This window comes from Drosophila mojavensis, unplaced genomic scaffold (genome assembly GCF_018153725.1).
Source record: "Drosophila mojavensis isolate 15081-1352.22 unplaced genomic scaffold, ASM1815372v1 contig_80, whole genome shotgun sequence".
NCBI classification, from domain to species: Eukaryota; Metazoa; Arthropoda; class Insecta; order Diptera; family Drosophilidae; genus Drosophila; species Drosophila mojavensis.
Genome location: NW_025318906.1, coordinates 6,723,954 through 6,751,782, shown reverse-complemented (window position 1 = coordinate 6,751,782; position 27,829 = coordinate 6,723,954). Strand labels below are relative to the sequence as shown.

The following is a 27,829-nucleotide window of genomic DNA, read 5'->3' as shown; positions in this document are numbered from 1 at the left end:
GTACATCCTTAATGACATAGATCATGCTAATATAATTATATGGCAGCCGGTACAACAAAAGCTGCTCTCATATCATATCATCAAATGTAAAAGAGAACAAATAATCTATGCCGGCATTATGGAATTATAGAATTATGCAATCGAGCAAGCAGATGAAAGACGATAGATGAAAGAGATGAGAGACTTGCAAGAGCGCTTTCAACTAAACTATAGAGTTTACTTACCGGCTTCTTCTTCTTCTTCTTCTTCATTCGTTTTAATTTGCATGCCCTCTTCTGAATGTAGGTCATTAAATGGTCGTAAGAGTCGTCAGATGAAACGCTTGACGCAGACGCAGTCATCGGTGCCTTACAAAGCGTTCACGATTTTGCCATTTTCCCAGCATCAATTGGCCCGAAACTCTGCAGCAGCAGACGAGAGACCAAAAAATAAAAAAGTTAACAAAAAAAAAAAATTAACTTTAAATAATTTCTATATTAAACGAGCATGAGAACAACTTGCACATTTTTGACAGCAATTTTCTGGCCAACATCGCCCCAAAGCAACAAAAATAGCATAAAAAGCAACCAAAACAAAGCCCCAAATCGTTGATAAGCAATGTAGTTGAAAGAATATCAGCAGTGATATATCAACTGTCTAAGGACTGGACATAAAAAAAAATACCAGACAGAACAAATTGTGCCTCGAATGTCGAAGACTAAATACCCTAACCGGCATTGCATATAAAGTTATGAAAGCATTTATATTCTTATTTTTAATATTAATTTTTTATAATATTTATACTTTGTATTTTTAGTATATAATTAAGAAAAACAAAAAACAAAAAATAATAATAATAAACAACAAAGTAATTTTTAAGAGTATTTCAGTATTTACTTTTGGTTTATAAATTATTTTAATATTATTATTTATTTTCTGTATTCATTCATTAAATATTTAAAAATAATTGTTTATAATTTTTAAATAAAGTAAATAAATATTTTCAAATTTCCGTCTATATAAATTTGAGAGGTTATTAATATACGGTATAAACTCTAAAACAATCGAAAATCTCATTCCCACCGTTACACACTTTGCAGCTAATCTAATATGCTCACCGCTAGGGCAGAAACATTGAAAAAAAAATCGAAAACAAAGAAGCAAAGGAAAGAGAAAAAAAACAACTCAAATCGTTGAGTGCTTTGCTGCTGACGCTTCAACGCTGCAAGCGGCGAAAAGAAATGCAATTTTCGGGCAAAAAGGCAAACGGCGAATGAGTGGAATACATAGCGAAAGCAGAATGTGCAAAATGATATTCGTCTAGGAGGATGATGACGCCGCCGATGCTGCTGATGTCGACCGACGACGGCGACGTCGGCGTCAACGCTGCTAAAAATTGTAAAAATGTAAAATGGTAAATGGCGATGCGACCGTCGCGCTGCTTAAAATTCCAAAGCAAATTGCGGGCAACAACGCCAGCAAATGTTGTTTGTTGCCTATTTGTGGTTGTTGTTGCTGTTGTTGCCGGCAACAACATTCAGCAACATCACAAACATCAATTGACCCTTTGGTACTTTAGGGTCAAGCGTAATAATCGCTAGCATAAAAACGCTTTGCACTCTTGCGCCCAGAACGGAATGGAACAGAAGAGAACTGAACAGAACATTGGCCCATGCAAGGGACCCTAACCTGAGCTCTGCACATTGCCTGTAACTGAGAGTCAAGCGCTGAGATTGCACCCATGGCACACATGTGGCTCTGTCTCTGTCTCTGGCTCTGGCTCTGACTCTGACTAGCCAAATGGCCATTGGCAATGGCAGCGAATGAAGATGAATCGCCAAAGTCTCAACGCGTTTAATAAAACATTAATTTAGGCATATATCTTGTATACATACATACATATGCATGCATATATGTACATACATATGGAAATTTCAATTGGGCCTCCAGCGTTGCTTCTTGCTGACAAGAATATGCACACATACACAAACATAAGCATGCACTCACGCACATTCATTCGTGTAAAGCCTAGAAATTCTAACAGAATGACAGAGCATGCAGCTCCTAATTCTAGTCATTTAATTGCTGCGAGCCATATATTGAGTAATTGATTTTTAAATAATTAATTAACTATAATTCCACCTTTATTTATATGAAATATATTATCAAATATTCATTTCTTATAATATTGAAACTAAGGCAAAACACAGACTCAAAGCAAGTTGCATTTACGCAAATAAATCTGAAGTGATAATAACATTATAATTGAGTATTTTCTTTGAGTTCGTACCTGCTTCAATTTACACTCAATACATGTTGTTACAGTGTCTTTTGAGTTTTAGTAGAGTACATTACTTTGTCACTTTTTGTGTGCAGCGAAGTTGCTCACTAAACACACTCATGTATAGGTATGTACATACATATGTATGCATGCATTATATGCATAAGTACGTATGAACACATATAAATATGTATGTATGTATGTACATATGCATGTGTGTGTCTGTGTTTTCTCTTGAGCCCTTCCTTTTCAATTTCTTCACTCAATTAATATACACTTACACATGTTGGCATAGTATTGGTGTCGGTATTTAAGCTGAGCTGTTCCTCTCAAGCGTATATGTGTGTGTGTATGTATAACAGTTTCTTCCTTTTTAGCTCTTCCAACGCGAAATTCAACAGATTTGAGTATAAATGAACATATGTACATACACACATATGCATGTATAAATGTATGTGGGTATATATTTATATAAATGAAAACCATTCTTTTTTTAATTTAATAAGAACAATGACTTTCTTCAATTATTGAGCTCAAAGCACTACATATATTTTTTTTTTTTTTTTTTAAATTACATTGTCATTAATTTATAACCACATTGATCGCATTCTTTAATATTATTTAATTGAATCATTTTAAATGTATAAAGCAACAATTTAAGATGCATAAAAGGTAATTGATCCAACATTAAACGCAAAAAAATTAAAATAATAATAATACGCGCACGCACGCATCGATTCAATAATGGCAACTAAATTTACGCAGTTTCAATAGAAAAGGGAATAGCGTAATTTTTGGCTTTGCGTTTTCTCTTGTTGTACTTGATTTCATATTCTATTTGTTTCCTTTGCTCAAAGTACAGTTTGCTTTTTTTTTTTTTTTTTTTGCGTGCCCACTTCTTTTTTGGGCACTCTTTCGTTGTCTTGGAATTCAATTAATAACAGTGCTGCATAATCGACTATCGTTTCAGCTACAGAAAATTTGCAGCTAATTATGTTCATCGGGTCGCATTGGATTGACTGATTACAAGTAATTATATTTATTGACATGTCTAATAGAAATAAATTGTTACCTTATCGTTAAATTTACGCATTAAATTTAACAGAGTCATTTTCAATAGCTCTAAAACGATACTCTCACCAATATGCCCAGTGCGACTGCAAGTAGTGCATCGATATGGCATTTTGAGTGCTTCACATATTGCAGACAGATTTTTTTTGCTGTGTCTTTCAAGATGTTTCTTTTTGTTTTAGTGTAACACCCGCCTAGGGGTCAAATTTTGCACGCTGTCATGTGTGTGTGACCGTGATCCATGCAGCGGGCCAGTCACAGACTGGCGGAACGAGTGCAACACGAACTATTTTAATGGACTTGGCATGGCACAGCCGTGGCCATGTGAGAAGAAGAAGAAGACATCTGTGGCTGTGCCACCAGACTATGCCATCTCCAATCATCTATCAGTGTGTGTATGTGTATGTGTGTGAGTGTGAGTGTGCACACGCCCGTTAATCAGCTTTGCTTGGAGGCCTTTCATCAAAGCGCAGGCGGCACCCACAACAGCAACAACAACAACAGCAACACAAAAACGAAACAGAACTGAAAAGAGATTAAGCATACGACGTGTTGTGCAGTTAACCGAACTCCTAGCAACAACTACAACAACAACCAAATGGTCAACTAACGGTTTGGCATGCGTTGTTGACGCTCAGACTGCTGCAAAGGCTTTTTTCACTCTGAGATTTCGACTGCGACCTGGCGGCAATTGTAATTTATGATTCGAAGCGCACGGCGTTCAAATGATCTATTGGCGCGCCGTCATTCGCCCCATTCAAGTGATTTTCTTAAGAGGCGGCTCGTTGCACTCTTCATCATACGCTGGGCACTTGTTGCAGCGGCATTTATATATGTACATATAGACATACATATATAACATAACAGTTAAAATGAATTATTGCAGCGCATACGACCGCCCGACCCAAGGGCCTTCAACTGTTATCAAAGTGTTATACTAGATGTGGTCAACTTGATGAATGACTCGAATGAAGTCTACATGAGACTGGGTAGACCGCAAGTCCATGACTGTTATACTAGATGTTGGCAGTTGAATGATGAATGGATTACATTCAAGTGTTATAAAAGTCTTAAGCTGGACACTAGAGATGGATAATGAATAGATTAACTTTCTGCATGGGCCGCCTGCCCTCAAGGACCTTCAACTGTGAATGTTAGGAGGATGCGTCGACTGCCCACACAAGACTGTTATAAAAGTGATATACTAGATATACAACGGAATGTTATAAACTAATTAAATCAAAAGGAGGCTGAGTAAATTGCCGCCTCGAAAGGCCTGGACTGTTATAAAAGTGTTATACTAGCTGTAAGCAACCGAAAATTTCGACAGCTGTTATACTTATAATTGATATAATATACTTTGTCAATGGATTATTACTGGATGAATCGTATCAATAACACAATGGGTGCGTATTTTTATCATTGGTAAACTTTATTCTTTACATTTACATACAATTGTTTAAAATTATGTTGTCCAATGCGACATGGATTCCACTTGAGAGTAAAAGGTAAACAATGTGCGAGCAGGCGAATTCCTAAATATTGAAATCAGTTTAGGGAATATTCGCCAATCGATATGTCGCACACACAGTTCAATACCTTTTAAGCATTACAAATACAAATTAGTATATATATATATATATTTATATATATGTGTGTGTAGTGTTGTGTGTAATTGAAACTGTGTATTATAGAAAATGATTTGCATTAATATATGAACTACGTAAATTTTAAACTATAAAAAACTGGCTACTTTTAGGGGGTTACGATAGCCACAAGTGCTCAATTGTTGTTGTTGCTGTTGTTGGTTTGTTTTGTTTGTTGTTTGTTGTCTGCAGCTCACGTAAAATGTACAAATTCGAACTGACAGCGCAAATATGTGTTTTGTGTCTGTGTCTGTGTTTGTGTTCGTGTTTGTCAATAAAAACTAGAACTATTTCTTCTTCGTCTCCATCGTTCGCTCATGGTGCTGCCGCTGTTTATGCTGTTGCTCCCGTTGCTTCTGCTGCTGCTGCTGCTGCTTCTGTTGTTGCTGTTGTTGGTGCTGCTGCTGATGTTGTTGCTGCTGTGTGCGGCTCACGCTGCTGCTGGTGCTGCTGCTGATGCTTTGCGCTTGTGCCTTGGGCAATGACTATAATGGCGGCGGCTCATAGTGAAAGCCCGGATTATTGAATTTAAAGCGCGCGATCTCAAACTGCAGCGTCTCATAGTTGATGTCAGCCAGGCGTTTCAATTGATGAGCTATCTCCTGCGCATCCAGCCCACTCAATGCGGCGCCCAATGTGGTGGCCTGGCCATCGTGATGCATCTTTGTGTTGTGCAGGGTCGGCAACGAGGCGCCCGTCTGGATGGTTGTATAGGAGCGCGGCGCATTTTTAACTGCAAACGAAAGATAACAGCGAAAGTGTTATACAATTACAGCTCCTTTAACTGGTTAACTGTTCAGCACTCACCTTCGTAGATCACCTGATCTCGTCGTAATCGCTTTACGGGCAATTCACCGTTAATTAGCTTGGTGGTGCTGCTGCTGGCCGAGTGTATGTTGGGCGTGCACACAAACTTGACGGGATCAGCGGTTGGCTCCGCATGATCCTGATCCTCTTCCACATACGTGGAATTGTCCACGACTATGGTGCGATAGCCACCGCCGCTTGTATTCACGGCCGTCGTGCCGCCCACAGTGGGCCCGTCGATGCCGCCGCCCGGCTCGTGCATGTTCTCATCGGTGAGATCCTCCTGATCGACATGCTCCTCCACCATTTCATCCTCATCCTCGTCATTGATGGCCTCTTCGACGGCCGCTTGCAGTTCCTTTTGGAACGAGGCCGATGTGCGTTGTCCCAGATCCTCCATATCATCCTCCTGATCATCTTTCTCCGATTTCAAATTCATCAACGTTTCCCCCGATCCGGGCACCTTGCCAAACAGATTTAGAGCACGCGTCTCTAGCGATGACATCGATATATCCTTCTCGCTGGACATCAGGCTGCGTCTGTACTTGCATCGCGTCGTGTTCTTCCAGTCGTTTAGGCGCTGCAATCAACAAATATTTGCGCGTCATTCATTTGCCGCCAATAATCGCTTTGCCTACCTCCCTCACCCCACCCGTTGCTCTTTACAACATAACGGGAGACCCACACAGACCTAAGCGCGCGCACACACGTACACACACACACATGCACGTACTCCCACTGAGACACAAACAGACACACGCACACGTAGAGAGTTATAAAGGGCGAAAACTCACCTTGCGCCATTCTTCGGCTGTTAGTGTCGGTCCCGATCCGCATTTGTTGAGCCTGTCGGAGAGCTCTTTCCATTTCCTCGTCAAATAATTTAGATCATAATCGCGCGGCACGCGTCCGCTGGCGAAAATTGGGTCGCTCTCCATGAGCTCGATATACATTTGATATTGCTCCGAAGAGGTTCGTTTTTTGCGCCTGTCCATTTTGCGACCCCGTGAATTGCACGATTTGCCAATAAAAAAAGGTTTTTCCTCCGGGAAATACACTGCGAACACGAAAAATTAAAATCGACGCCACCAAATGCAAACAAATTTTACGCGTTATGCGTTTTTTAGTGCATTTCGTAAAGCGGTGAACAATGCTGCTCTATGCAGATTATCGATAAGCATTGTGGTAAACGCGCAATGTTGCTTTTGCTGAGCGCAATACGCTGTTCACAATGGATGCAAAACATATTGTGAATATGTAATATTTTGAAGTATTTTGAATAAATGAGTTCTTTTTTAATTTATAAATAAATGAATTTTTTCCCCATGAAATGAAATGTGCACTGCAAATAGCAGTAAATGCTTGTATTGAAATTATGCTATCGTATGTTATCGATAGTGCATAGTGCTGCCCAGCGGCATAATAGTGCTACCAATAAACATACGGGAACTATAAAGTGAATACAGCAAATAATTTTCTGTCAACTTCAATCGTCAAAAACTTGAAAGAATCGTGAAATAGAAGAATCTAGCAAATTGTAAATTACAACGCGTAAAAGTGGCAAACGAACGCACTACATCAGTTTTAGAGAAAAACGCGAGTTTATATCGCAAAAACCATGCAAAATAAGACGCATGTTCAGATTTTGGTCACTCCAATGCGAACAAAACCAGATGATAACTAAACGAGTGAGCAGACCGAGTGTAAATGTGAGTGCTAGTGCGAGTAAGACAGAACGAGTCGAGTAGAGATATCAAAAGAAGGGAAAAAAAAAATTCAGATTAAAACCCGAAGAAAAGTGTCGCCGATTCATTACGAATTTAATTCCAGGAGAATTCGTAAATCTATAAATATATCTAAAAATCTATATTTACTATATATAAAATACTCAGTCCATGGCCGATTCACTGCTAATTGAGGAGCCTCATCCCTATATCGAGGATGTGGCTGCCTCTGTTATTGTCGAGCCCACAGCTGTAGGAGGAGGTGGCCCCGGCACTTTGCCTGCTGCTGCAATGCAATTCGCAGATCTCACAGAGAGCGGCAGCGAAAGCGGCGACGATGTGAGCAGCGGTCCACATTTGCAGCCGTCGTCCCAGCAGCAGCAGCAGCAGCAACAACAACAAACACAACAACAACAACAGCTGCAGCAGCAACAGCTGGAGCATGGCTCATCCGGACGCTCGTCACCGCCACCAAATTGTGCCATTTGCTTGTCCCGCTGCAGGCGCAAATGCTTCACCGACTCCTGCATGCATCAGTTCTGTTTCAAGTGTCTGTGCGAGTGGAGCAAGGTGAGTCATACGAGTCTTTCAATTCAACAAAAATCTAACCACAATTTCATCACAACACCCAGATCAAGGCTGAGTGCCCGCTCTGCAAGCAGCCCTTCAAGACCATCATCCACAACGTCCGCACCTTGGACGACTACGATCGCTATCCGGTGCAGTCCAACACGCCGGAGCATTCATCTGTCAGCTTTCACATTGTCAACATTAGGCGACAGCGCTATCTGAACCAAGGTGTGCTGACCAATGACATCGATGCCGGTGCCACAGACGATTCACTGGACGGGCTCCTTCCACATCCCACTCGCATGCAGGGGCCCTTCAATCGCTTCGAGCCGTATCGCACAGAGTTGCTGAATTTCTATCGTCATGATCAGGATGCGGGCGGTTCGGGTTCACTAAGTCAGCTATGGCGTCGCTATGTCTACGACAGGAAGCTCTACGCGTTGCCCGTGTGCGACAGTCTAACGGGACAGTTTCGTGAGTGGAGCGCACGCTTCTACAGGTGAGCATTGGAATAGCCATAATCATATATATACACATATATATATATATGTAATCCTTTCTATTTCCTCTTTCTGCCCCTGCAGAGACAACCCCGCACAGATGCATCGCCTGATGCCCTGGATCAATCGGGATATTGTCTGCCTGTTGCGCAACTTGCCGCAGAATGTGAGCGAAGTGATGCAGCTGATGCACGACATCCTGCCCATGATCAATATACCGACCCGCACATTCCGTCGCCGCCTGACACCCTACCTGGGCGAACGCACCAATCACTTCATCCACGAGCTGTTCAATTTTGCACGCTCGCCCTACGACATGGTCGGCTATGATCGGGTGGTGCAATACTCGGCACGTGTGGCCGAGGAAGTGGAGGTGGATCTGCTCGACTTGGTGTCCGGCAATAACGAAGGCAGCGCAGCAACGGCCACTGAGGGCAGCGGCGGTGGCGTCGGCGGCGGCGGCGATGGCGCTGTCAATGCTAGCGCTGAAACTGTCAGCGAGTGGAGCCGCCTGCCACGCCCCTCGACTAGCGTTATCGTGACCAATCCCAGTGCAACACATTCCTTTAGCGTAACCATGGCCACCGATGGCAGCGAGCTGCCAGGGATTTCGATACGTCGCACCACCACCTCCAATGTGGGCTCCCAGACGGTGGCCATCAATCTGAGCATGCGCCGGCCGGCCAACGAGATCATCGAGATCGGCGATGATGGCGATGCGGAGGCCAATGCCGAGGTGGCCGCCATCAATGATGGCACCGGGCAGACGGGACGACGCCAGGCGGGCGCCAGTCTGCCCATCAGTGCGCACATCGAGCTGCAGAGCAGCGACTGCAGCAACAGCAGCGACGATGATGAGTGCGTCTTTGTGCTGGAGCGCAAGCCGCCGCATTTGCGCACACCTGAGCTGGTTAGCCTGGACTCCAACAGTGATTCGGACGTGGTCTTTGTGGATGAGCAGAGGCCACAGACTTCGTCCTCGTCGCCTGCCAAGGCAACAGATGCTGCAGCTGGTGCGCGTGAGGCCGCCAATGCTGAGGCATCAATTGATGACAGCGTGCCCAGTGAGCTGTTCATGGGTCCCTCGACCAGCACGGGCGTCTGCTCCAACTCGCACAGCCGCTGGATGGTGGTGCGTCGCAAGGATCAGTTGCAGCGCAACGGCTTGCCCAAACGCCATGCGACACGTTCGCAGCATCGCCACAGCCAAGTGGCAGCAGCTGCCGGCGGTTTCAGTAGCAGCAGCAGCAGCAGTAGCGGCGCCAACTGGATCAACAGCAGCAGCAGCAGCAGCAGCGAGGACAGCAGCGATGAGTCCAATGTGAAGTTGAGGAAGAGGCGACCAGCGCGCAAGACTAAAACGCGCAAGCGTGTGGCCCGCACCAACAGCAGCAATAAATTCAAGAACAAACGGCGACGCAAGCAGCAGCAGCAGCAGCAGCCGGTGGAGGATGATGATGAGGATGCGGATGAGCCGCCACGATTGCGCATGCCAAGCAGGAGCAAGAGCAAGAGCAACGACAGGAACGACAACAACAACAGCAGCAGCAGCGGAGACGAAAGCTGCGATGCAGCAGGTAAATGGGAGAGAGAAATCAAGAGAAATTCAAATAAAATCAATAACTCAATCAAATTTCATCTCGAAGGTAACAAAGCAAAGAGGAAGCGCAACAATGTGAGCAGCAGCAGCAACGATGAGAGCAACAGCAGCGATGATGACAGCTCGGATAATCTAAAGCTGAGCACACTCAGAGAGCACATTAAAATAGAGCTAAAGCCGCACCAGAAAGAGCTGAAAGCCGAGCAGCCAGAAGAGCCAGAAGCAGAGGCAGGGGCAGAGGAGGCGGTGGAGCAGCAACAGCAGCTGCAGGAGCAGCAGCAGCACCGCACAGCAGAGCCACTGCTGAATATAAAGAGCAGCACGCGTAAACGACGTCGCAGCTGCAACAGCAACAGCAGCCAGCTGAGTAATCTGTCCAGTCACAGCAATAGCCAGAGCGTGAATAGCAGCACCTTGGCCAGTCAGTGCAATACCATGTCCAGCTGCTCGCCCCTCAGTCTCTCACTTACCAACAATTCGGACGCGAATGCGCCGAGTCGCATGGCCATGGATTACCATAGCGCCACGTTGATTGGGCTGCCGGATGGCAGTGTGGACAGGGCGGACAGCGAGCAATCGGAGGCTACGGTAAGCTATTTGCACACCAGCGCCAGCAGCAGGCGTCCGCGGACTGTGGATGAGGAGGCGCAATTGGGCATTTATTCGGATGGCAGCAATGATGATTTTATCATTGATGTGGTGAGGGAGGCGGAGAGCAGCTTGCTGAATGAATCTGTTGAGGGAGAGCCGGAAGTGCAGCAGGAGCAGCAGCAACAGCAACGGCAACAGCAGGCAGAGGCAGTTGAGCAACCAAGTGTTGCTTACGAGGAGGAGGAGGTAGATCACGGTGAAGACGAAGAGGAGGAGGAAGAGGACGATGATGACGAAGATGATGAGGATGAGGGTGAGCATGACCAGGAGCAGGACGATGATGCGACCGATGATGCTGAAGATGCTGAAGACTCTCCGGCACCCGATACCGAGGCCAGCGACTCGGAACTGGATGCAACGGATGCCTACTAAGACGCCTTGCCGCTTGCTAAAGCACGAACTGTGGTTTTTTTTAACGAGTTTTCTTTTTTAAACACTTTATTTTTTTTATTTAAGTAGTTGTTCTTAACAACGCCTGTGTGACGTTCTCTTTTAAGAATCCCCATTTAAACTTGTTGACTATACCTAAAAAGAAGCAGACGAAGATGATGAAGAGAATGACTCCCGATTTATACATATATTTAGAGATTAATGTTAAACGCAGGACGAGAAAACTTTTGTAGTCTTGAGGCCGTTAATTAAGCTTAAGCTTGAGTTTTTAAGTTGTACATACACAGACATATATACTTAGCTATACATACACATGTTCATTGTATTATATAAATGCATTGCTCCCATTAACCCACCCGAAAACATACACACCCATACACACACCCATACACACATCCCCTACACCCACCTCCAACACAGCTGATCGCCTCTGTTAAACCCGTTTAATCCCATGAATTAATTTGTAATTGTTTGTACTTAGATAAGTCAGACGTAATTATACAAATACACACACATACATACATACATATGTATGTATGATCATACATATATATAAATAATCGATTTAAGCCTAGTTTTTATGTACGCTAAAATCAGTGTAGCAAACTAAGCAAATGTTTCAACAAAACGCAAGGAAATCCATTATGCATATGCCAAATGCTGAGCATATCCAAAGTTTTTAAATTAATAATTCATTTTTTTACAATGTTGAAACTAAGTTCTTCAGTAAATGCAATAATTGTATAAATTAATATATATATACAGTCTTTATATACATCTGTATATATAAAGCATGGCAATAGTCTGTATCGATTTCTCAGCCGAGTTGCATATTTATTAATGATATATTATACATATATATTGACCTATTTATACATATATATGTATTTGATATATCATAAATTATTAATTATGAATTTTATTTTGTGTATAAACTGTGCACGTAGTTAATAAAACAAAAAAATATTAAACTATTGTGAATCCACTCTGATTCCTAAACATATATAAAAAAAAAAAATGTTTTGTTACTGTCAGCTAATTCTAGAATCGATGTACAATATTATCTTTACCTTTAGCTTTTTCTATATCAGGATCAATTGATATAAGATTATATGATTCAGAGCTATAAACAAATTGAGAATTGTTTGCAAGATTTTGAGCAAAGGATTAACTTTTTCTTAGTTGTCTTTGAGCTGATTAGCTGTACGATTTTGGCCATATATTCCCTCAGTATATATTATTATATTATATATAAAAATTATTTATTATATATATTTAATATGTATATATAAGATCATTGATTATATATATCTAATATTTATATATAACGATTATTTATTATATATATTTAATACTATATATATGTAAGCTACAAGAAAAGGTTTTATAGAATGTTTATACATATTTCATATATACATTGTTAATATGTATTAGGAGTTAAGTATGTCTGTTTATCAGCTTCTCTTTTGAGCTACCTGAAGTTAAGTTCATTAAATTTGGAATAGGTATAGGTATAGTTCAGGTCGTAACTGTAAATATTAATGATGTATGAAAAACTTCGTCTGCATAACATAAGAAAACGGGATTTGTGAAGAATAGATCATCTCTACTTTATATAAATTGAATCTTAACAATATTGGTCCGCGATATCATATAGCTCCAATAAGAAGTATCAGGGAAACTTTTTTGAATTGTTGGTTTGATGAATTTCTGCGTATAAGGACGAAATTCTATAAATGTCGGCCTATTCTATTTTACGTTTTTTATATAGAATATATATCTATTTATATATATCTCTTTCTAATCTTTCTGGATTATGGCTGATCAGCTTTTAGATGAAAGCTCGTCAAAGTCCAACTTCTCAAAAGGTTTCCAAGCTTCGGAGTCCTGATTAAACCTAATTTGGCGACAATTTCTATTCCTACTCAAAACTTGAGCTGATATTTCTCTAGAAGAGCGAGAGAGAGAGAGAGAGATTTTTAGACTGCAATCTGTTCCATTCATAATTTTCATATTTCTATATCGATTACTATCGTTATCGATATGAATTTGTGCACCGGCCTTAAGAATTGTGGCAGCCCAAATTTTCCCAGGCAGCAGGCTCGTGACATCTCTCCCAAAAACTTGGATCTGACCGGTTCAATAAGAAAGCTTTAGTGAAATTTGGTAAGCTCTATATATATGTATATAGAAAGATACTTAGCTTGATCAAATAGATATACGTATATATAACATAAATAAGAAATTTAATAAGTAAGACAGCCCAGGCAATTCTCTCTCTCTCTCTCTCACACACACACAAAAACATAAACAAGTGTTTATGGCGGTGAAACGAAGTGGAATTGAAACATGAGAAACTTGGGCTTTGCTTAGACTGTCAGTCGTTTGTTTTGATATATTTTGCTGTGGTAATTTTCATTTGATTTTCAATACACAATATCTAAGGCAACTGATCGAAACTACATATATCTGAAATGGGCTCGCGCTATATGGTCTACTGGCGCGTCTACGTCTATGCGAACAACTTGTATTCGCTGCCAGAGGACGAGTCGCGCAGCTACCGCGAATGCACGCCATTGGTGTACAGGTAAAGTGGCATCTATATAGATATAGATCGAGTTATATATATGTATTCCCTTTGCAGGCGCAATTCGGATGAGGTGCATCGTCTGCTTTGCTTTGCCAATCGTGAGTTGTCCGTGCTGCTGTGCAACGCGCAGGCGGAGCTGTTGACCGTCTTCGATGTGCTGCAGGAGCTGCTCCTCGAGGTGAACATGAGGAGTCTGGAGTTCAACATGTCGCTGTCCTACTTTCTGGGATCCAAGACCAGCCACTTTGTGCACGAGCTCATCAACTTTGCTCGCTCGCCCTACGACGATATGATTAGCTACGAGTGCAATGTGAGCTATAAGGAGCGGCCCATCGAAATTGCAAAGCAGGTGGCGGACGGTGTGGCGGAGGGGGCGGCGGAGGGTGATGAGGAAACGCAGCAGCAGGAGCAGCCGGTGAAGCAGCAGCCGCCGCAGCAGCCGCCGTTGAGCACTACGAAACTCATGCGTAACTTCGTGGAGTTCTCCAAGTGTGTGGATGAGGATGAGTGTGTCGGCTTCTCGGCTGAGCTGGAGGCAGAGGATGAGGTGCCCGATGAGATTGAAGATCTGCTCGATATGAGTGATACGAATACGGAGTCACCATTAGTGATAGAGCTACATCGCCTGCTCGCCGAGCACAATGCGGCAGGCGTACTGCGTTCCCGTCAGAGGGCCGGCCAAGCGAGCAGTGACCAGGTGCAGAGCTCGGACAACACTGCAGCGGCAGGAGCAGCATCAAACGGACTTGCAGCAGCAGCTGGAGGCGGTGCAGCGGCTACAGGCACAACTGGTGGCATCTTCGACATGAATACCAATACCGTTATTAACATGAATTCGAACTCGAATTCGACTTCCAACAACAACAACAACAACAGCAACAGCAATGGCGCTGCTCCTGCTGCTGCTGCTGCTGCAGCTGCTACTGCTGCTCCTGCTGCTCCTGCAGCGGCTGGCACATCGTCCAACCTGTTGAGCAATGATCTAAGCCTCGAGGTGGCCATCGAGCGCAGTATGCTGGATCCCGATATCTTTATGCCGCGGCGTGGCCAGCCCCTGTTGCCCACTGCGGGCTACCCACGCAACTTGGCTCGCCCAACGGACCCCAACGGCGGTGCAGCGGCCCTAGCAGCAGCAGCGGCCAGCTTGCCTCGTCTGTCGAGCAACTTGCGTGCGGCGCTCCGCTCGCGGTCCCGCGGCTCCAGTGTGACGCCCAAGCGACGACGCACCACGAATCGCGATGTCGACCATTGAGACTAATAACTGAATTCGAGAGACCAATCACACACACACACGCACGCACACGCACACACAAATACACTCTGTCATGGCCTTTGGCGGCACGTGTCGCATTATGCACATCTATAATAAATAAATAAAAGAAGAGCTTTACGCATTTAAAATTGCATAAAAGAGAATGAACTTTTTTTTCTTTCTTTCTTGTTGCTTTGCTGAAGTTATTACAATTGGCAAATTGGGGTATATTGGTTTAGAGAACATGTATGTAACAGGCAGAAGGAGGCGTGGCATGGGATTATGTATATACATATATGTATATGTATGTGAGGGATGAGGCTGGCCAGCGGAGTGGATGTAGCTATGTCCGTGAATATCTATCCGCCTGTAGTTCTGTACGTTCGTCGTTTTGTTCTCTCGTATGAACACATCGATCACGTAAGCCACAAGAGCTGGACTAGAAATCTTTTCCTTACGAACATTTCACACTTTTCAATAATTTCGTTAAGTTAGACTTAAAATTACAAGAGCATTGATCGATTTTTATCGATAACAGCTTATCGTTATCTAATTGTCGATTAGAATCGATTATTCGACTTATTATTAGAGCTAGAACTTTCAGATTTACTGTGCAGAGCCATGTGCTGAGTAGAAATAATAATTTTATTTGAGATACCATCTCTATTTCCCGAAAAATTAAAAAAAAAAAAATTGTTTCAAGTTTCAAGTTTAAATATATTAATATAAATATATATATATATATATATATTTATATTAAATTGTTATAGCCAAAAATTCCATCAGAAAAGTTAATTTAGAAAGTTAGAAAACAACAATTTCCCTCTAGGCTTCAGACCTTCCCTTGCCCTTGCCCCAGCGCAGTCGCTGCGTCAGCTGCGCAGTTAGCGCAGAGCGTGGGCTTAAGCCCGTGTGGATGCATGTGCATATGTGTGTGTGCATATGTTCTTTATTATATGTATGTTCAAAGGAGATGCTGCTAATTATGATGAGAATATTGGCTCTATCGCATTACTCAGGGTATCTTGTAGTCTGGCAATGTCGATTCGAGGATTTTTACTTTGTTTTTAAAAGGTTTTTAGCATCAAATATTGATAAGCGTTAACGGTTAAAAGGATAACTGAAAAAGGGATCGCTCATCAATAAGGACATGCCATCGACGCAAATTGCGTGCCAAAATATGCCTTTGACGCATATTTTCGCTTCTTTTGTCTTAGCACACACACACACACACACACACACACACATACGAAAAAGGTAGGGTCAGTCACGGTGCGCCTCCTTTGGGTGCCGCGGCGCATGAAAAATTGAATTACACGCACTTTTGCGCATAAAACGAGAGGCGAACGCTACAAAATGTCGACTAAAAAATTGCGACCGCTTTGCTTTTTAGAGTAATCGTAGAGAGCGAGAGCGAGAGGAAGAGAGAGTGAGAGTGAAGATGAGAGAGTGTGGGGGGCCGTCCTCTTGTGGTAGCAAATTTATGGCCAGCAAATCGAGTTAAGCTTTCGTTGTTGTTGTTCTTGCAAAAAAGGGATAATTTAATTGTGAATGGGCAACAGCTGAATGTAATTCAATGCATATTTGATTTTATGATTTAACAGGTGTGCACAAAAGGTAGTAATGCATGCGATGGGAACAACGGGACTAAGAAATATAAGGAACTGGAGTCCTGAGCCTGAATAAGCTCAAAGAAGAGAGAAAGAGAGAGGGAGAGAGAGTGAAAGAGAGAGAGAGGCGAATGCCTTAGGCGCTTAAATATAAAATATAATCTATTTTCTGCTTTTCACAAATTTTTCTAGCTCTTTACGAATCTTAAGCTGCCGAGTGCCGGCTTGAAGCTTCTCTAAGGGTATTGTTAATTCTCATTTTATCGATATATCATTTATCGATATACAATTACAAGCTTTCTCGAAGAGTTTAGATCTTAAATTTTTACTTAAAATAACAGTTTTTAATAACATGAAATATTTCTGATACTTTCTAACTATTATGTTTCCTTAATTTCATATATGTTGGAAAACCTCTGCTGTTTTTTATTTATTTTTTATTTCCTGGACCGCCTTGCACTCATTTGGAGTGTCCCATACATCCGTTGATTAAATAGTTTAGACGTGTTTATTAATATGATATGAAGTCTATTGGACCTAATTTCGCCTATTATTAATAAATCTAGCTTAACTAAGAAAACCATATATATATATTTTCATGTCTTCCTCAGTCTTTGCTTTTCTTTAATGATCCAATGGATATGCCCATATCATTCACATTTGCAACACTAAAGAAGTGATACGTCTATTTCCTTCCTCCCGCTCTCTCGGCCTTTCATGTAGCTTATCTTAAATCCAAAACTTGACTGTGGCATAAATGTCATTAGGGGTATGCCTGCATTTGATGCTTGGCTTTGCTTGGCTTGGCTTGGCTTGGCTTGGCAAACTAATTTGCGTAATGTTGACGCAAAAAATAAAAACTTTCTATTTGAGTTGCCGACTCGCCCAGTTGTCCAATTGACGGACACGCCCACAGCACACCCAGCTGGGAAACTTGGCTGGCCAAGAAAGAGATGCGTAACGTTTACAAAAACGTTTACAAAAATACCCTGTAAAATGGATGCAACTTGAGTGAGCGAGTTAGCAGAAAAACAGTTGAAGTTTGATGTGTAAAATAATTCATAAATTAAATATAATATATAATGTTTATATTAAGAATCCTGAATTTCATATAAATACCTGAAATCTCTATCATATTCCAGGGTATATTTAATGTCCACACTCAAAGAGCTTCAACTTTTCTCCTTCATTTTACTTAGCAAACTATTTGCGTTGCATTTGCTGCTTGCAGCTGCACGCATAGTGGGGGCGTGTGCTGGCGCATGGGCGTGGCAGGATGCTTATTGGTTTGGCGATTTGATTGCAAAAGTCAGAAAAAAGTTTCGCAGCCCAGATTTAGGCGTCAAGTTTGAGTTGCAAATTGCGCAGGGCAAGACGGTTGGGATTTATATCTATGTATATGTATGTATATCTATTTCAGAGTCAGATATTACGCATACGCACCGTTACACTTGTTGGCGAACGCATAAATCAAGCGCGGCGCGAACTAAATGGCGCAAATCAGCGCCGCTTTATGGAAGTTCTATGAAAATGAGGCACTAGGCAGTTGATACATATATAATATACATACATACATACATACATATACATATACATATGTATGTGTGGGAGAAACTATATCTAAGCAGCAGCGGACAGCAGGCAGCAGTAGACATCATTATGCAGCTATAGCTTGGAGCGGCTGGATGGGGGCATGGGCGTGGCAGAGAGTTATGGCGCATAAATGTTTAATGCTGGCAGCATTTTTGCAGCTTATCTTCAATTCAGCGCGAGCAGAAGGAAAAATGTAACAAATATAAAATTAAAATAATTGCCACATTTGCCGCAGCGGGCAATTAATCAAAAGCCGCAATGATATGCGACACAATTATGTAGCACATAAGTGCGTGAGTGTGTGTGTGTGCGATGTGGGCGTGGCTTGGTGTAACCACACTCTGTTAGCCGTTTAACACTAATGAAGGCTGTTGGTGGTTGCCTTTAGCAACGTTGCCGCTGCCTGATTTGATTTATGCCCCAACATTTTTCCACCTGAAATCAAGTTCGTTTTGCTTCGTATACCCAGTGATGAATGCCTTACAAGGGGCATGCAGAGCTTGAATAAGTGGAGTGGGCTTTTCGATAATGTATATCATCTATATGACTCAATATGTCTATGCCTTTCGCCAGTTACAATTGCTTAATGTGAATAGTTCTATCGATCTGTCTGCTTCTCCTTTCGTCTATATAAATGCTTCCATCTCGAGAATTTTAACAGCTAGAGGCTTAACGACATAATGGTATAGCGGCTTCCTGTTATGTCGTTAAAACCGTATTCTACTGTATTATATATGTTTATATCCATTACATAAATTTTTATGCCTCTAGCTGTTAAGGTTCTCGAGATGGAAGCATTCATATATACCGTATAAGTTTGTCTGGGGACCAGAATTTTCGTCGCTATAACCGTATAGACGCTATAAGTGGAGTCGTTATAACCGGATTCTACTGTATATAATATATAATTAATCTATAGTTTTATACATACAGTCGAGTCTCGATAATTCGTACCCCGTTAAATAGAAAATCGCGATAAATCGAAAAAATTCTATTCCCTTGAAAGAAATTCGTTCTCAATAATTCTCAATATTTTTATTCTGTGTAAAAAAAAAAAAAAAAAAACTGATCTCTTTTCCATTTCGAATTACCGGGACTCTACTGTATTAAAAAATGCCAAATATCAATAGATTGACCTACGTTTTGGCCATAGCTCGAACTCTATTATAGCTGGCGTTACCAAATTCGGTATGTAAGCTTTCCTAGAGTGTATAAATAAAAATATTATTTTATAAATATTTAAAAAGCGAAATTCGTATAAAGTCAAATTCTGGTTAGGAAGAAGCAGAGCAACTCTATCATAGAATTTCTACATGTCTCCATATCTATATTTATATATAGAGATTACCTAAGTCAAGCTCCTCTCCATCGTCACTCCGTTTAGGGTATCTGCTAGTCATTCATTCCCTACTCGAAGCACGCTTCTTGGCGCTGTCGCTTCTCTGCTTTTTTCCTGCGTGTGCAGTCGATATCCTGCTGTGTCCTGGCTGCTTAGATTTCCGTTTGCGACACTTGCGGCCTGCAGTTGCCATTTGCCAACTGTAAAGCTGCCACAGACTGCGGCACGTATTCGTACTTGGTTTCCATTACATTTCAACGGAAGCCGGATGTTGAAATTGTTGAGCTGTTGCTGCAGCACTTGATGCGCAGCTCCTTCTCCCTTTCTCTCTTTCTGTCTCGCTCTATCCCTTTCGCAGAGGTAAGCTGCTTAGGGCAGCGCCTGGCAACTGGCAAAGGAAATTGCCTTGGATACGCCGCAGCAGACACACAGTTCGAAACCCAATCGCGGCATCTTTTAAATGCTCAATCAAAACTTAACTGAGGCAGCAACAGCAGCAGCAGCAGCAGCAGCAGCACCAATGACTCAATTTACGCACTGGCACGCCCCCCCTTTCGCCGCCGGCTAGGAAAACTTTCGAAATGCCAAATGTTAGAGAACATTTTTTTTTTTTTAGCTGAATTCGCAAAAGTATTTGCCAGGGTCATAAAAATGCGTATGCAATCCGTTCGCAAGCTGCAAGCAGCAAGGACAACGCCAGCATTCAGCACTTAAAAAGTAGCGGTCCTTGCCAAGTGCCAAGTGAAATGATGTTGTACCACAGGACGCGATAGGAGCTAAGAGAGAGAGAGAGAGAGAGAGAGAGAGAGAAAGAGCGAGGGAAGAGGCTAAGCCGGTCAATCTTCGTGTTCAATGTTATCGCAAATCGAATTTGACAAGCAAGCACCATGAAGATGAGGAAGAAGCAGAAGAAGAGGAAGACCAAGTAGCAGCAGCAACAGAAGCTTTAGCAAATAAATAAAAACTTGAGCTCTGCGAAAATTTATTGAGCTGCGCCGCAAACACGCGCAATATCACAGTGAAAAAGGTGAAAACGTTTAATGCCACAAACATTCCATTCAATTTAACTGTCATCCCAGCATTTGAACTAACATTAAGAACAACAAAATCAGAAATCAAACTATATATTATTTTTATTACCAGAAATTTATATATTTTAAATTGGATATTAAACTTTGACTTCAGTGCTCAAACAATTTCAATTAAATCTCTTTCAATTTCGTTTTATGGCTCTGATGATTTATGACGTCGCTCAAGTAGTTTTTCAGAGTTTATTCACAGAGCTGAACAGGTTTTGTATTCGGACTGGACTTTTTTAGTTTTTGGGGAAATTCTGATAAATTCAGTTGTTGTATTTTAAGTTTTTCCGTTATTTTTCAGATCATGTAATGCTAGGAAAAGTATGTATTTTTTTCTAAAGGACTGAGGAATCCCAATATAGTCTTCTCTTTTCTACCACACTCTCTGTCTTTATCTATATCTATCTGTGTGTCTGTCTGTCTCTGTCTCTGTCTGTGTCTCTCCCTCTCCCTGTCTCTCCTTTTCAACCGTTTCATTCTCTCTTTCTCTCTCTCTGTCTCTCCTTCTCATCCACTCTCTCTCTCTCTCTTTCTAATCTTTTCCTCCTTCTATTATCTCCCTGTAGACGTTTTTATCGTCATTCTCTCTCTCTCTAACCAGTAAATTTTCTCTCCGTTTATCTCTTTTGCTCTTCTTCCCTCTCCTTCGGCATTTATTTTTCTTTCATTGTCCATCCCCCCTCCCCCCTCTTTCTCACACTCTTGCCCTCATCTTCTTACTGCAATTATGAAAATTACAAATAACTGTAAGGGAAATGCAAATATCCTATAATTATTTTTAGATTTCTATTTTCTTTTGAAGTCTTCTATATTTCGAAATTAATATCACTTCATTAACAGCATCAATTACTTTAGAACTCTGATAACTCTGATAAAAAATAATTGTGGAATTGGAACTTTCGTCAAGTGATGAATAATCTTTCGCCTTTGCAAATCGACGTGAATAATATGTATAATGAAAAATAGATTTTAATAAATTGGATTTGCGCGAATGAAATTGAAATCTTATTCATTATATTGAACTGTCATTAAAATTTGAAATTCAATCACAAACTGTGTAAGCCAAGCATATTCAAAATCAATTTCCATTCGAGCTCACAGCTCCATGGTCGTAACCCCTAGCATTCACTGCCCCACGCTCCTGCTTCTCTGCTCTCCTGCTTTCCCCTTCCCCTTCCACTACCCTCGCTTTTCTTTTCACTTTTAGCTGATTTGCGCTGCCGGCAGCAGCGACTTTTCGTGGCATTATAAATGTGTGCGTCATAAATCTACACATGGAAATTTTCTGCTTCTCCATCACTTTTTTTCGGGCTTACTGTTCAAAATCATGCCACATATTTATTATCAGTAGGCGTCGCCGTCGTCGTCGTCGCCATCGTCAGCGTCATCGTCGTCAGGCGCCAGCAACAATGTCACAAGCTGCAGGACGCTTATCGGCAGCGTCATCATCATCAACAAATGGTGGAGTGAGAGCGGGTGTCTAGGAGAGAGAGGAACCATGAGCAGGAGTTGCAACAGTGAAGGTAGGTAAGCAAAGCATAAGCTCCATGGTGCGTATAAGAAGGAATGTGTGACGGAAGAGTAGGGATGAAGGAGAGATCTGTGGCAGCAGGGATGGCAAGAGAAACGAAAACAGGTAAAGGAATTCAAAACGCTAGCAGGTAAAGGTAAAATAGTAACGCAAGCTAAAGGAAGTTTAGCAGAGGCTAAAGCAACAGCATTAGCAAGAGCTATTGTGGGAAGTTCTGTGGAAACCTCCGCATCAGCTCAAGCAGCAGCAGCAGCTGGTGTTAGAGTAACAACAAAGGAGTAAGCTCAAGAAATCCAAAGTAAGACTTAAGCATAGTTAGACGAGTTAGAATGGACGACAGTACTAACATGAGTATAAAAACATGGGTGGGCGAAGACTTAGGAGTAGCTGCAGACCGCTGAATTGTAGGGAGAGCCGAAACAGAAGTTAGAATAACTTTAAGAAAAGCTGAAATAACAGCAGCAGCAGGAGCAGCAGTAGCAGGAGCAGCAGCAGCAGGAGCAGGAGCAGCAGCAGGGGCAGCAGCAGCAGCAGGAGCAGCAAAAGCAACAGCAGCAGGAGCAGCAGCAGCAGTAGCAGCAGGAGCAGCAGCAGCAGAAGCAGTAGGAGCAGAGGTAGCTGCTGAGTAGGGAGTAGAAACAGCAGCAGTTGCTGGACTGGTCGGCTGGACTCCTGCTGGAGGAAAAGGAGGAAGCAACAGCAGCGACTATAATCATAAGCAGAAATTGAAATAAAGGGGGGAACAAAACAGCATTAGCTAGAGCAGGAGTAGTTGGGTACAGAGTAGGGAGTAGAAGCAGAAGCAGGTACAAGACTAGAAGTTGGAGATGCAGCATCAGCCAGATCAGGAACAAATACTAAAAGAGTATCAGCAAGAGAAGAAGAAACAACAATAATACACAGAGCTAGGCACACTATCTTAAGTAGGAGTACTCAAAGAGGAAGAAGCAACAACCGAAGATGATGCCTAATTCAAAATCAGCAAGAAAATATTGCTAGGCTTAATAACCAGAAGGTACTACAAAAGCTTGATCTGCAGCAGGAATAAGAGATAAAGAGATAAAGTATGAGCAACAGCGTGAATAAAAGTTGGATCAGGAAATTAAATAGGATATGGAACAGGAGAGGAATTAGAGGAGAGGGAACTGAAGGCGTGGGAAAAGAGGGTTAAAGCTAGCGGAAAACCAAATTGGAATATGGAAGGAGTGGGAGCTTCAGCTGGAATGGAAAGACAGCAGCGAGAGTAGCAGCATGAGAGGAAGTGGGAGCTGGGGAGTGAGTCGCTATATATGAGTACAGAAGCCGATAGAAAAGCTGAGGCTGGAATGATGGCAGAAACAAAAGAAGAAGAGAGAGCAGTAGCTCAAGAGAGAGAGACACAAGCTTGATGTGGAGAAGCAAGAAGAAAAGGAGAAACGAGATGAGAAGCCAGAGGTACAGCAGCAGCAGAGAGAAGACTGGAATAGCTGAAGCAAAAATTCTAGGAGAAGTGGGCAGCGGACTAGCGTTAGCAGGAGCTGCAGACGGATAATGATAAGCACCTGGAAAGCTATCAGCAGAGCTGTCGGGAACAGAAGCTGGAAGGGAGCATAGGTGAAAGCATTGGCAACAAGCGTTGCAGCATACAGCAGCAGCTGAATGAGCAGAAGCAAAAGATCACATCAGAGCAGCTGCGGCTGACATGAGAGTGAAAGCCGATGCAGGTGCAAAAGTAAGCGAAGGAAATTAAAGTCGACGGAAGCGGCCAAAGAAAGAGAAAGAGGAAGTAAAAGTCGCAGCAGGAATGCAGCAGCAGCAGCAACAGACGCTGGTTGCTGCCTCATTTGATGTCCTGCCGCAGACACATGTAACGCAGCTGCCGCTGCCTCACGCTGGCATTTTATGGCTTTTGCCTTCAGTAAAGATGAACTTTTTGTGGCAACAAAGTTTTCATGCTGTGCGTGAGAATATGTGTGTATGTCTCTCTCTCTCTCTGTCCCTCTCTCGCTCTCTGTGTGTCACTTGGGGGCGACAAAAATTTGGTAATTTGTGCCTGAAGGTTAAATGTTAATGTCCACCATTACAGCACATTTGACGGCCGAACGAACGGGTTATGGAACAGGTGCCACAGTGCGTATGCGCAATATTGAAGTGGGGCTACGCTATGAGCTGGCGCCTGCCGCTGTGCGTTGCTAATTTACTTGTCGGTGCAGCCCTCCCCAAAGGCGTAACCGCAATATTTTGTAGTTTGCTTAGGCGGAATAAACACAAAAGTTGCTCATAATTTAAAGAAGCGGCAGCCACTGTTGACAGACGCTCGGTGAAAATGTCCTTGCCTGGAGCTGTGGCCACAAATGAAATGCCGCAAAGGCAAACACACACACACACACATACACACACACATGCATACACACTTTGGGCCATATTTACGCATGTTGTGTTCGGCCATTAAACGCAAAAAGGCGGCTACTTGGCCAATGGGTTTTTGTTCTTAATGGCAACTGCAAATGCTGCTAATGTTAATTTAAGAAAACACATACACATATATACCAGTGTGCGTGTGTGTGCGTCTTGTGGCTGGCAGCATTTGTGCAGTATTATTTGAAACGTCTAACGTATCTTTTTAGTGTCTTGCGGCTGCAGCCAATTAATTGCTTGAGCTGCTCAACTAATTAAAGAAATATACGCTCAAAAATAGTTGGCCAGCTCCCGGGCCAGGATGAGTTAACTCATGGGGCCTGAGACCTGACAAAGTAATCAATTATGCCAGACAGCAGTTGCCTTCATCTTTAGCTTGCCACATTCGCCATTTTGTTCTTTACACTAATTGATGCTGCGTGAGTTAAACAAATGCGCAGTCAGTTTGTTTCGCTTGCACATATATAGAGCATATGTATGTATGTATGTACAGGCATGGCCTAAGATAAATCAAAAAGTTCTTAAATCTTCAAATGCCTCTTCACTTCACGATGTCTTCTCTCTCACTCACACATTCACTTGTATGCAACTGCAAAGCTGAGTTGTTCAGGGCAGTTAATTATAGATTGCATACATATGCATAATTTATGTCTTCTTTACACTAATTCTTAGAGCTAAGCCTGCAGACTACCTGTCTCGCTCGCACACATATCTCTAACTAACATACATGTGCTTGGCTTGCCCAGCTACCTAGATCTCGATTGCCTTTTGCCTTAGTCCTTACCTCGTGCCTGCTTTAGTATGCATGAGTACGGTATGCTTGTCTCGCTCTCACTTATACAACCGCTAGGCTACGTCTGCTCTCATCATTATGCATGCATAAAATGAAATTTGATCGCGCGTGCGAGTGAAATAGAAGTACTTTAGACAAATGCCGTTGCCCTTTAACACATGCAGCTAATGCACACGTACACACACATATATGTGCACATACACATACTAGTCCCGTATAATGACTGTAAACATCTTCGCTGTAAAACGTGCTTATTAATAGACCCATAAGTGCATTTAGTTAAGAATATTCAGCTTGATCTTGAGCAGGATGAGCAGACACGCTTCTCGTGTCGCCTGTGACGTGACAAAGCAATCAATTATGGCAGTCAAGGAGCAGAGGTCCCTAAAAAACGTTGCCAACATCATGGTGCGCTCGCCTATTGAGCAGCACCAACAACAACAACCACAACAACAGCAACGACAACAAGCACAATTAATTATGAACCAAGCGAAGGCTTTGTAAATGGCTGCTGTGTGCTTGTTTGTATTTGTGTTTGCGTCTGTGTTTGCCCAGGACAGCAGCAGAAGCAGCAGCGGCGCCCACCCGACAGCGGCGTCCTCTTGTTGCTCCGACTCGGGCTTTGGTGCCTGGCTAAGCCGACGCCTTGAGCGTAGACGACAGCATATGCTTATGCATGCCTAATTACGACAAATCCTTGCCTCCAGACCGAGGCGCTACAGACCAGCAGCAGCGCGAGAACAAGCACGCGCAAATGAAGCCAAAACACACTCTGGCACACACACACACACAGAGACGCTTTCATAATTATGGGCGTATTTAGAGAAATTGGTTATTATGTGCCTAACGCCATTTGTCTGACAGAAATAGTTTGTATTTGTGAGAGACTTAGCCTGAGTTAAGCGCGAGGGCTGCTTTATTAATATTATATGCTTGGCTTAATAGAGAATTATAATTTGTATTTTTAATGAAACACAAAATATAATTAGGCCTTACAAAAATATTGAAAATTATACAAAACATCATAATATAATAATTGATTTCTATTCTGCTAATATTTGTGACGACTTATAAAAAATTATTATTTATTTAAAAAAATTTAAAAATAATAAAAAATAATATGTTTAAAATTTACTTATATTTATATTTATTATGGAGAAAAATACCCCTTATATAAATAATTTTTAAATATGTACACTAAACTTTCTAAGCAGCCCTCGCTGCTCGTCGAAATGCTTGAAATTGTTTGCTAATTCATTATTATTGGCAATCGAGTCTAACGGTTAAGTATGCTATTGTCCCTACAAAAGCGCTGCAGCAATTAGCCAAACTTGCTATCTCTATATGTGTGTGTGTGTGTGTGTGTGAGTGTGCACCGTTACATGGCCATTAATAATGCCTGCTTGTGGCGCTCATTATGCCGTCCGCGTCTGCCAATTGGCCATCCATCAATTGTAATTAATCATGATACCAAAAGCTCCCCAAACGAATCCACTCCAAATATGCAACAAATTGATGCCCCGCAATTAGCCGCAACTATAAAAATACCAGACCAGCAAACAAATCAATGTGAGAAAAAATCGCACATGTTGTGCTAAAGCACTCCAAAAGGCAAAGCAAGAAAGCAAAGCAGCCAATGCGAGTGCTCTAAAAGTGCGCATTTAAATGCCCGCGAGGGAAAGAGGTAGCTACACCGAGAGGGTGGGTCGTCGCCTGACCTAGACCATGAAGACAGAGAGAGAGAGAGAGAGCGAGAGAGAGAGAGAGAGAGAGAGGGGAGAGTGAGTGAAGCGGACATCATTTGCGACGCGTTGACATCTTGTTGATGAGTACAAAAAGTCAGCAATGCTGTCATAAATTGCAGATGCAACAAAAACAAAAACAAACACAAAAGGAAATCAACACAAATACAACAACTGGAAGCGCACTGCACTTGCGGCTTTTGTGTGTTTCGCTAGCGAAAAAATCACAACATAAATTCATCAACACGGATTGACAATAGCCTGTCAGCTGGCCACACGCAATTGTCGAGAGAGAGAGAGATGGAGAGAGGGGGAGAGGGAGATGGAGAGGGCCGCGCTGCTGGTAGCGTAAAACAAAAGACAAGCAGTCTAATAGAAACGCAAATGAAGTCCAACCGCACAGAGGCCATTGCCACACACATGTATGTATGTAAACAGTGTGTGAGAGGGAAGAGAGTATGATATACGCACACACACGCACTCACACACACAGACTCGAGTGTTATTGGCATTGCTTGCTCCGCTTTACACTTGCAAGGCTGAATGAGAAGGCGAATGGTGTTTGCACTGAAGGTTGAGCACTTGAATGTACCTCCGTCAGAGTACTTTCACATACATATGAAGCTACTTAAGAGTGAAATGTACCTACAAAAGAGTTGTTATACAAATATACATATAAAAATT

At 42.3% G+C, this 27,829-nt stretch overlaps 4 protein-coding genes and 1 long non-coding RNA gene across 8 annotated transcripts in view; 3 read left to right on the top strand and 2 right to left on the bottom strand.

Moving 5' to 3' along the window:
* LOC26527562 overlaps positions 1-3,261 on the bottom strand; it is a 63,513-nt gene extending 60,252 nt beyond the window's left edge. Inside the window, exons 1-2 of one of the 4 annotated variants that reach the window (XR_006357862.1) lie at positions 2,542-3,258; positions 225-401 (exon numbers count right to left, since the gene is read on the bottom strand). Coding sequence is in view for 3 of the 4 variants with exons in the window: in XM_044010975.1 (XP_043866910.1) it covers positions 225-341 (117 nt within the window). In the remaining variant the exon portion in view is untranslated. The other 3 variants (XM_044010975.1, XM_044010974.1, XM_032730382.2) reach the window with 3 other exon arrangements.
* On the top strand, positions 3,229-4,702 carry LOC122757735. The gene is made up of 2 exons (XR_006357864.1): positions 3,229-3,289; positions 3,514-4,702. It is a non-coding gene; the product is annotated as an uncharacterized LOC122757735 (long non-coding RNA).
* Positions 4,703-4,742: 40 nt separating this feature from the next.
* On the bottom strand, positions 4,743-6,922 carry LOC6578964. Its single transcript, XM_002004825.4, has 3 exons — positions 6,579-6,922; positions 5,785-6,364; positions 4,743-5,710 (listed from the first exon to the last, which is right to left on the bottom strand). Exons 1-3 carry the CDS (start codon positions 6,777-6,779, stop codon positions 5,463-5,465), a joined length of 1,029 nt encoding a protein of 342 aa, XP_002004861.1. The 5' UTR covers positions 6,780-6,922; the 3' UTR covers positions 4,743-5,462.
* A 287-nt stretch (positions 6,923-7,209) lies between these two features.
* LOC6578963 (E3 ubiquitin-protein ligase Topors) lies at positions 7,210-11,903 on the top strand. The gene is made up of 5 exons (XM_002004824.4): positions 7,210-7,493; positions 7,677-8,078; positions 8,141-8,577; positions 8,663-10,155; positions 10,225-11,903. Exons 1-5 carry the CDS (start codon positions 7,419-7,421, stop codon positions 11,199-11,201), a joined length of 3,384 nt encoding a protein of 1,127 aa, XP_002004860.2. The 5' UTR covers positions 7,210-7,418; the 3' UTR covers positions 11,202-11,903.
* A 1,287-nt stretch (positions 11,904-13,190) lies between these two features.
* Positions 13,191-15,220, top strand: LOC6578962 (transcription factor kayak). The gene is made up of 3 exons (XM_015163394.3): positions 13,191-13,385; positions 13,665-13,806; positions 13,864-15,220. Exons 2-3 carry the CDS (start codon positions 13,694-13,696, stop codon positions 15,059-15,061), a joined length of 1,311 nt encoding a protein of 436 aa, XP_015018880.1. The 5' UTR covers positions 13,191-13,385; positions 13,665-13,693; the 3' UTR covers positions 15,062-15,220.
* The last annotated feature ends 12,609 nt before the right edge of the window (positions 15,221-27,829 follow it).